Below are 11,231 nucleotides of genomic sequence, written 5' to 3'. Positions count from 1 at the left end.
CATGTATATGAATAGTGTAATTACGTAATACAGACTGGCAATAGTTATCCCTTCCGCGTAACATGATAAAATGAAAGGTTGATGTTTCCAAAGTTTAATTTTTTTCCGTTCAAATTTTTAATTTTTTTTTCTGTCATTATTAATCACGCGTTATTTTTCTTTAAGCAAGATGAACGGTGGTGTAAATTTTTTTTTCTCCCACAGTGAAACCCCACGCGCTTTTCCATCCGGACGAACATGAGTGATTAATATAAGTTGGAAAAAATTACATCGCAATTGTTGTAAAATGAATAAATGTTGTTCTACACAGATGTTAAACGTTTTCTTTCTGTTTCGTCATTGTATTTGTCAACGTATGAGGAAATAAATATTGAATTGAACAATTTAAGTATAGTCTGGTGTATTCATGAAAAAAGGTTTTCCTTGGAAATCATGCTAATAAATTCTGATTGGAAATTTTCACCGTAGTTATGACGACATCCTCAGCATCCGGACTACATCTTACATATGGGTTTTATATCCACATATTGCATCCGGGTTACACATGAGATTTATACATCCGGGTCATCTTCAGATTTATACATCTGGGTTACATTTCAAAGTTATGCAAAGCAGTTAAATAGCGTGTTGTATTTACACGTCTCGTCTTTCGTTTCAAGGGAGTTAACCCGCACAATCTTGTACGCGTTTCCGATCACAAGGCACATCGTTCATACCAGCAGCGCCGAATAATGACTGATACCAGCCGGACTTTGCCGAGTTAGGAGTAGCTGAACACCTTGACCATGCCGTCTCCCTGGACGATGATCATTCTACTGCTGTTGCTGAGACGTAATGCCACGGGACGCTCCAATCCAGTCTCCTCTCCAAGCACGTGACGCTGAAACTCACCCTCATTGGTCAGGAGTTGGACTCGGTTGTTTCCGTAATCAGCTATGAATAAGTTTCCAAGCTTATCGAAGCAGACCCCTTGTGGTCTTTTGACAGTATTTGAGCCGTTCGGTGTGTACTTGTACAATGGCTTACCGTCATGTGTAAAACACAACACTTCATTTCCGTCAACATCAGAAACTACGATAGATTTATCGGGAGCTGACGAAATGTACCGAGGTTCCACGAACGACAGCACTCCATCCGGTTTATTCTGGAATGTCCGCAGAATAGTTCCATCCATTTGTATTTTATCTACACATTGTTCCCTCAGTGACGTCACGAGAAGTAAAGCCTCTTTATCGGAGTAGGATATGCCATCATATTGTTTCTCTGTTTTCGCTCTCTTTATAAGCTGCATGGTCTTTTTCGTTGTCAGGTAGATAATCAACTTCCCCACCATCGTGATTGCAACATAGTCGTTCTGTCCGCACGTGGTTATGTCACGTGGTTCATCCTCCAATTGCACGTAGTCGACCAGATCACCGAACTAGAACAAATGACAGCACGTACATTATTAACTAATACTATATAATACAAAGTATTCTTATTCAGAAGACATTCGATAAATTCAACTCCGTATTTTACTCTAAATGATATAATACTAAAAATTTAGTCCTACAATTAGTTTTTCAGATTAATAAGGAAGATTTAGGAATTTATTTCTGAAAAAAAAGTATTTTATCCGAACATTAAGTAATAAACAAAAAACATAAATGAGGCAAGGAAAAACAGACAGAAAGACAGACAGATAGACATATTTTACCTTGCTGAATTTCTGAATCCTCCTGTTTTTACAGTCAGTCACGATGATGTCCTCTGTAGATGTGCACGTGACTCCCCATGACGACAGACCCTCACTGCTATCGCCTTCATCTACAGTTATCTCCCCTACCTTTTCAAATTCTTTCACAAATCTATCCATTGTGTCATTGACTTCGAAGTCTAATTTAACAGCAGATTGCTTCGAGTCAAGACTTTCCAAGTCTCCCTGACTGGAATCGAACTGTTTCCGGATTTGATTGTAAGCTAACAGAACTTCTACGTCACTTCCGTACCGTGTCAGCATTTTCATCCTTTCATTTGCAGATCGGATGGCTTTAACACCCATTTTCTTGGGCTCGATTTTTTCTCGGAGAGCGCCACGGGCCTGTTCCGCTTTACTATCCAACGCCTTTAACAACTTCACCTGTTCTTTTCTGACCTTTTCACATATTTCGTTACAAATTGCCATGATTCTACTCCGCGAAGCTTCAATGCTTTCTTCAAGCACACCCTCCATGGCTCCAAGACCGTTTGCGTTCTCCAGTGAGGCCTGCATGTTTTGCAGTTTGTCGATGACATCTTGCACATCTGTGCTTGACGACATGGCGTCCGTGACCGTGACAACATTTTCACACCGCCGATGTGACACGGCCATACATTGGACACAGAGAGGGTCCCGACAGTCTACACAATATAAAGTAATTATCTCATTGTGTTTGATACACGGAATCTTATTGTTTTTCTTCATTATCGTCTCTAAAGGCATTTTACGCATCTCTTCAACAGCAATAACCACGTGACCGGAAGTGAACTTTCCGTGTGTATGCACTTTTAAGCAAGAAACGCACAGAGCGTCATGACAATCCATACACCAGTTTCCGGCTGTTACATTTTCCTCCCTCCTTTCACAATTGTCGCATACTTTTCCCTCCTTCATGGCATCGATAAGTTCTACCAGCTTCTCCATAAATCTGTCTTCATTAAATGCATTAGCATATTTTCCTGGTAAAGCGTCCGATGGCATGTCAATTTCAGCCTCGCACGTGGGGCACGGGAAATATCGCTGACCATTTTGAACTAGGGACTTTACAATGTAATCTTCAAGACAGATCGAGCAAAAACTGTGCAAACACGTCAGCACTTTTGGTAATTTGAAAGTCTCGTTGCACAGACTACACAGCGAGATTTCCCGCGAGATGTCAATGTTGTCAGATGCGGCCGCCATGATGGTTTGGCTTATTGAAGTGAGAAGGGGTTCGTCAGAAGTAGTTCATTTCATTCACCCGCTGTAACCTACAAAACAGAAAATAAAGTCGAAAGTTTAAACATACGACCAACCTCTGAACGATACACATGGTTGACCAAGTAGATAAGCACTTTGTTAGAGAAAGGAAACTTCAACATTGATTCTGATCACCTCAAACAACTGACATGTGACGTCATAATAATTAAGTGACATTAATCCCATTATGGCTTAATCCGACAATCCGGAAAACTTGATAAACCGCATTTTTTTGGCCACGAACACTGTTGTCCGGACTACCGAGGGTACACTATATACTTCTATACAAAAGACAGCTTAAGATTTGTGTACTTTGGTTGATGGCAGACATGGCCCTTTAATTCTTGACGTATCGGCATTTTACCTGTAGAATGTAGATAAAATAACGCTAAAACACAGGTACGTACACGGGTGTAGTATTTACATGTACCGAATTACAGCGGGGTCGTAGAGGTCAAATTAAACAGCTTAAGATGTCAGACGTTGTATTTAGCTCTTAAAACACTCACTCTACAAATTAGCAGACACTGAAATCCGAAACACTATAGCTCCAAGATATGTAAATATTTGGGAATTTACATACTTATTTCATTATAAAAGATCATGTTTCCGTCGCCGATCTTTTAAACGGATTTACTGACAGGTAAAATTGGGAAAATATTATCGTTCCTTAGATTAATGCCGCTTGGCTCGTTTCATATTCATAAAAAAGTTACGGAGAGAAATACAGGTTTACTAGTGACGTACATAACATACATCACTGATGTTTACCTTCATTTTTTTCGTCACTTCTAACTAAATTGAATATATCTATGGTCACATTTCAGACGCAATACGATAACATTATACATAATGATGTGACGAATTTTATTCTCCATCGTACGGTCGTAACTTTAGTTATAATGAAATAAAAAGAGAAAAATAAATTGAGCGCTCGAGATACTTAGCCAGGCACACGAGGCCATAAGTCGAACAAACAAGATAACATGTCGAGTGCTCGAGATATATCGAGTGCTCGACATATGCCGAGTGATCGAGATAATAAGTCAAACGTTCGAGATAATAAGTCGAGTCTTCTAGATAATATGCAGAGTGCTCGAGATAATGAGTCAAGTAAATGCTCGAGATAATAAGTCAAACGTTCGAGATAATAAGTCGAGTCTTCTGGATAATATGGCAGAGTGTTCGAGATACTTTGTCGAGCGCTCGAGATTATAAGTCAAGTAAATGCTCGAGATGATAAGTCGAATGCTCGAGATGATATATTAAAAGCTGTATATAATAAGTCAAACGCTGAAAATATCTTATGTAGAAAATGATATTGTTTATGTCCTAAATGACCCACCGTAGACAGACCTTGATAACAGTGCATGTATATAATTTATTCAAATGTATTATTTAACACTGTAGTAAACAGTTTGGTCTTTTCAACGCATTTGATGCTTGAATTTGTTTACAAACAATGACGCGACCACAACGATGTATATTACAAAATTCAGTATTAATGTCCTTGGAAATATGATATGAAGAAAAAATTATCGATATGGTTATGAAAACCACGAGACAAAGAATACTTTAAGAAAAACATCGCTATCTCGAGGTTATCATTCCTGCCACTTGTTACCATTCATAGAAATTATCGAGCCAGAAAATTTTACTTTCATGAAATTTTAATGTAATTCTATACAGGAAATTTATTGACTTTCTCGGGGGTACCTGTAGCGAGTAGTGGCTGATTATTATCAGCTAACGTGTGCGGACTCGCCAGTCGTCAGCCGCTTCACAAACCCCATCTCACATGTACGGCAGACTTATTTCCAGGTTCTCGTCTTCGAGGAAGAATTTCTTATATGATCGTTTATTGTTGTATACAGTTATTCCTGTTAAAATATCTATGTAAGTGTTCTACAATTCATATGATACTTCGTCAAGAGATTTTATCCACTTACTTAAATATCCCTTGTCCTAAACCTAATTCATAATACCGTACAGACCTTGGACACTCGTCACTGACAGAATTTAGAATTAAGAATATACTTGATTAGGTAAGCATTTTTTTGCGAAACGATTGGAGAAATAATTTTAAAAATCGAGCTAACCTTTGTGCTTTTCTTTACATAAACAGCAGAAATCTATTAATATTCATTATCAATTAGCTTATCAATATATTTCGTATAATCGCCATTTTTTAATTACATACCACTTTCAATATATAAACTAAATACTTGCATATCATTTGGTTTGTTCTCCAAGCGATGAGTCACGTGCATGTATATGCTTTCATTAAAGATATGTAGATATATGTCTATATATATATATATATATATATATATATATACTGGCGTAGTGCTATTTCAACAGTCGCTTCCCACTTCATAATCCCCTGTCGTCAAATATATACAGGACTAAAGAAGCGTGTAAAATTAGAACTAAGGACTCGGATATGTTAGTATCCGGAATAATAACAAAATATATAATCATACACGCTGTAACAAACACAACAAAAAATCAATAATTACTGTGTTAAAGTATCAAAACATAGTCTTACCGTCAAAGCAGTCCATTCTTTTATCTCGATTTTACCCTCTAATGATTTCTGAACAGACATTAGTTGTAACAGCGTCCTTCACCACTACAGAATATACTTGTCTATATAAAGCGTCCACGCTGTGTGTATCATTAATGGCGATTATCAATGTCCTATTGTATTGACAGAAATCGATACTGCCCACAGTTATATTGACAATTAGACAAGATACATGATAACTCTCTGTGTATATTGAGTTCCGTAACGAGCACCTGTTAAACTCAAGTTAGACAAATAACATGGTAACCCTATGTATATATTGAGTTCTGCAACGAGCACCTGTTAAACTCAAATAAGACAAGATACATGATAAATCTCTGCGTATATTGAGTTTCGTAACGAGCACATGTTAAACTCAAATAAGACAAGATACATGACAACTCTCTGTGTATATTGAGTTCCGTAACGAGCACCTACTAAACTTAAGTCATGGACAAAGTTCAACTGATTATATATTGGAAACAAAACGAGACCTAGATCTCACAGATGCCTAATAATCAGCGAGATCAGAATCTTAGATCGTAACAGTGGGCATGACCTATATCTCATTAATACATCATTAATCAACAAATGAATGCAAGAAATAGTAATTAAACTACATTAATTGAAAAGAAAAAATTAAAGAAATATGAGAAACAGTTAATTTTTAAAATTTTAAATCGATTTATTGATTTTGAACTTAAATCATCACTTTATTGTCGACTCTTTCTGTTCTGGAATGTCTTTGACTATTGAGATTCTTGACATCACACGGTCTGTTTACATGATCATTAACATTTAAATCGACAAGCGGAACACTTGGTGTGTTACAGGTGCGACAACAGCCGTGTTAACATTTAGTGCGATTGTGTACTGACCCTAAATGCCTTGGTGTTGGATTTCCTATCTAGTATTGTGCTGATATGAACATTAAAATACTGTGAATGTCAATCACCCAGATTAAAAGACAACAGTGACCTGTCCGGATTTGTATGGTATCTGGTTCTTGTGTTTGTTATCGCCTTAGCTTTGACTGGTAGATAAGGTACTCCCAGTATTGGGTGCGGTATTCGGAAATAACTGTGGGCATGTTGGGGTGCCTTTAAAACAATGCACATTTTAGCTGGTGCCGAGCAGTTACAATCTAGCATAGATATTCTGAAACTGGAATTCTGATTTGACAAATCAAATTATTGATAAAACCGGAAAAGGAAATTCAAGATGGTGAATCAATGGTTGAATAGAACGAACTTGGGTGAAAAAACTAAAAGGAACCGCTAGGATGAAACAAAGAAAGGAATGGGGAAATATTTGACGAAAAACTCAAACATACAAGTTTTTTTAGTAAGGCTTATAGCTCAATGTACACACCGTAATGCAGCACCTTCAATGATATCCTTACAAGTAAATAGATGTTATCCAACTCCATCAACAGAGTTGTCGTCCTTGATGTAGGGTACCGCAATGCATTGTGGGAGATATTGAACCTGTATGCACTATCGTACACAGTTGACTACTTCCATGCCAACACAAAAAGTCACTGTCGTAAAAACTTGAAAAAATAAAAAAAACAGGTACTGACAAAGGGTGCATTTATTGTCTGTATTACGGCAAGATGTGGGTGTGGGGGAGCATTTTTCTACACGTGTTTGAAATTTCATATTAAATATTTCTGAATATGCCTGATCCTGTCATTTGGCGTATTTCCAATTTCAGTGAAGATAAATTGCTTTTGACAGAGACATAGTGGTGAAGATAGCTGTTTTCATAAAATCATAAATATACGCGTCTTCTATCCCTGCCACTTGTACCTGGTGTATCAAAATGTCCTACAGAAAACTATTTAACTAAAATATCGCTGATCGCCAGTGAAATCTGCTCTAAAATCGATCAGTGATTTGATATAATGTGCCCAGGTGCTTTTCAAAGGCATATTGACTTATGTACAAACTGTTACACAGAAATTTATAGTCTTGACAAAAAGAGCGAGTTTATATTTCAGGTGTATGGGCGCTGAATAGCATTGTAGGGAATATGATACAGAATTGGTTATATATTAACCAAGTTACAAGATGTGTTTACAGTCTGAAACGCAGTAAGCAGAATTTGTTAATAACTGGGTCTTTTGCACGATCGACCTGCCATGTGTTTTTCAAATGTTTTTTATTGTAAATTATTTCTCTCCGCTGGTCTTTCCACTTTTTTAAAGTCATGCCTATTTTAAATTTATGTTAGATTTATATGGCAGCTGTCACCAATAATGCTTAAGACGCTTACCCTTCAGGAGCACCCGGTTTTATCATCCGAGTACTTTTACAAAATCATCTACGTGCATATCTTTTTTGTTCCTATTTGGGTGTCGTCAACGAAGCTGAAGACGTTTACCCTTCCGGAACACCTAATCTGAGTATCTTGGCTCTTTTTAAGGAGCCTCCCTGTATTTTTATTTCCATATTTCGCCCTAGAATTCTAAATTTGACTTTCAGTTCTATTGACATGTAGGTATATTATTTGCTGTTTTTATCAACACTTATATCAAAGATGTTTTGAAAAATCGATTTTCCCGAACTTTTATCTGTTTCGTTTCGATAATGGATCTGAAAATAAATAATCGAACTTCCGGCGGACCAATACAACTAAATGCTAAATTAAAGAGCTGTCGATGTGACGGAAGCAAAGTTGATATGTGACAAAGCCCTTCATTATAACTTTTAAAACCATTTGAAAGTTGATGTCAATTTTTGTTTACGTTTATTGTGAACAACCCTATTATGAAAATATATAGTACTTTTAAACATTTATCCCTGTGCGGGAATATTTATCACCTCTCGTGTACTTGGTCAACAAAAACAAAACCCGAATTTTCATATCAGCGACCATTTAAAACAAGAGAGGGTTGATATGAGTAGTTTTCCGTGCCATTTAACGGAAACACATGAATAGATACGAGGAGAAATCTAAAATGTAGTCGGTTGAACGAAAGTGCTTGACTTCTGGATCATTGTTGCGTTTACAATAGATGGGCGTTACTTTACAATCGGAATAACCGCGATCGATAAACGGGGTGTATGGCCATACTTGTACTGTACTTGAACATGTCAATATATTTTTAAAGAACCTGAATGGTCCTTACGACAATTCAACATTTCAAAAATTGGTATACTATTTCCGCTGTAACAGTCGTTTAGAAAATCCCTAGTAGACATATTAAGTGTTCAGTTTAACCTGGTATAATAAACAAATAATTTGACTATATTGATAAGACAAGTCCCTTCCACATGCAAACCCTAAATTTTAAACCATGCACTGCCTCAAACTAAGAAAATAGTTGGTACACAATCCTCTTTGTTACTACCCTTTTTAAACAAATGAAAGAAAACATACAAAAAACCCATAAGAACATGTTAGAAGTACCAGATGACCAGGTGTTCCGAAAGGATAAGTGGCCTCCGTGTGATCGACGACACTTGACCTATAAATATAATAAATATAGGTGAAGCTTAGTAATGGCAAGCTCTGCAAATGAGAGCCATGTCAGTAACAACGGAACCCCTATGGCATGGTGGCCGATTCGTAATTAAGTTATTTTCCCCTCCATATAATGATAATGGTCGTCTTTACGTTCCGCTAAAATCGTCTTATCGCAGTGACAAGACGAAATAACGAAAAATGTAAAGTATTAAAAGAATGAAATAGCTTGTTAGCGAGTTGAAGTGATATTTCATAGCGAAATAACGAAATGGCACATATCAGTCACCATATTTAATAGAGGAACACAATATCGATTTTATCGTTTTAATTGAAATCACGTTATTTGTAATCAAAGCGAACAAATCAATCCATTCAAGCTCTGAAACCTCATTTTAAATTATTAAAAATATTACGTTTTAGAGTCTGAATGTTTCGTGCTACATTTATAACACCGAGTCGTGTACTAAATTTATCAAACGTTTAGGTTTTTGAGAGAACGGTGCTGACCGCGTGATCGATATTCTACAGGAGAAGTTTCCAATTTAACATACAATGAAAAAGTATCACGTGTCATTCTGATGTCAGAAATGGATTATTGAAATCGTATTATTTCAACTTTCATTAGTTTAAAACTTCTCAAAGCCTTCTGGCTTCTGTTAAAAGTGGTCGTTTCTGTTCCTGATATTTAAGTTTTTATCCAACTTTTAATCTTTAAGTAACTATAATTGCTGAAGACTTTTTGCTCCCCGTAGTGTGCTGACGTACAAACGTATAAGACACATTCAGATAATATCGTCAACTTTTTATTTTGTTTGAATTTTAAATATTTAAAAATATTTTCTTTACATCTCATATCCGATAACAATCTAAATTTAATTTCAAAAATATAAAAATATAATGTTTCGTACAAATCCGACCTTGTATTGTCCTGATACATATAAGATTTCAGCACTCTATATAAACTGGTAGCTTAATATGATTATTGCTAGTGTCTTATCAGCACATTTATAAACGGGTGCATTTGTCGGGTATAATGTCTCGAGAGACAATGGCTCACTCACATTGAAACCGGAGAAGGGCGTCCAAGGTCATACATATAACTACACTGTTTCGTAAATGTTCAACACATGCTTGTTAAATGTGAGAAAGCAGAACGTGCTAGAAATGACATTCATATAATTTTTCATGTCCAATTCTAGTTGGTTTTCTCTCAATTTCATTAGTGGTAGGCATTGGTGGTGGACTTTTGGTTTCCGAAGTTTGCCGTAACCAGTATCGTTACCTTTTCCAGAAATTTACACGTCATATACTTGAGGTTCTTGTGATGTGAACACATGACAGTTATCTAATTATAGTAGTAACGCTTATCACTATCTAAATCTTAACATTTCCTTTGCTAATTTTGTTGTTTTTTTCCATCGCCTCTTAGGTTTCAAAATATTGGGCCTTAGCATCACTGACGAGTCCTAGAAGGACGAAACAGCTGTATGATATAGCATAACAGGCGAGTCCTAGAAGGACGAAACAGCTGTATGATATAGCATCACTGACGAGTCCTAGAAGGACGAAACAGCTGTATGATATAGCATCACTGACGAGTCCTAGAAGGACGAAACAGCTGTATGATATAGCATCACAGGCGAATCCTAGAAGGACGAAACAACTGTATGACATAGCATCACAGGCGAATCCTAGAAGGACGAAACAGCTGTATGACATAGCATAACAGGCGAATCCTAGAAGGACAAAACAGCTTTATGATACATACATGTGTGTGTTTTGTACAATATGAAGCTACTTTTAAGTGTTAGAGGGGAGTTGGGGGCGGGGTGAGTACGCGGCTGGTTTGGGATTTTATAATTTTAAACTTTATGTCATTAGATGAATGTTTTTAAAAATTATGAAGGCCTGACTGGTTATACGAAATGTCATCTCACTAAATGAGATATTTAAGATCATTTGAGTTGAAATCAGGTTACCATGTCACCACCAGGGGTAACGACTGGGTAAGTTATTGATCTCGTAATCCTGGTATTATTCACATGAAGCGTTAATATCGGTAAAATCTGTTGTACTAAAAGGTATGTTGATTGAAAATGACAAAAATGTAATCAAAATGTGAAAATGCATTTTTCAAGTTGACAACTGTTAACATTAAGGGATTATGTTGAGACATTTACGCTAGGCCTACAGGTAGAATGACACTAATACAAACTC

General features: G+C 36.6%; 1 protein-coding gene across 1 annotated transcript; it reads right to left on the bottom strand.

Annotated features, from left to right (window-relative positions):
* Positions 1-760: 760 nt before the first annotated feature.
* On the bottom strand, positions 761-2,920 carry LOC132565028 (E3 ubiquitin-protein ligase TRIM71-like). Its single transcript, XM_060229634.1, has 2 exons — positions 1,697-2,920; positions 761-1,420 (listed from the first exon to the last, which is right to left on the bottom strand). Exons 1-2 carry the CDS (start codon positions 2,918-2,920, stop codon positions 761-763), a joined length of 1,884 nt encoding a protein of 627 aa, XP_060085617.1.
* Between the last annotated feature and the right edge of the window lie 8,311 nt (positions 2,921-11,231).

Source organism: Ylistrum balloti, unplaced genomic scaffold (genome assembly GCF_031769215.1).
Source record: "Ylistrum balloti isolate Yb309-2 unplaced genomic scaffold, AGI_CSIRO_Ybal_v1 Utg369688, whole genome shotgun sequence".
Classification (NCBI taxonomy): Eukaryota; Metazoa; Mollusca; class Bivalvia; order Pectinida; family Pectinidae; genus Ylistrum; species Ylistrum balloti.
Note: the sequence above shows the minus strand (reverse complement) of the source record. Positions and strands in the feature narration are given on the sequence as shown.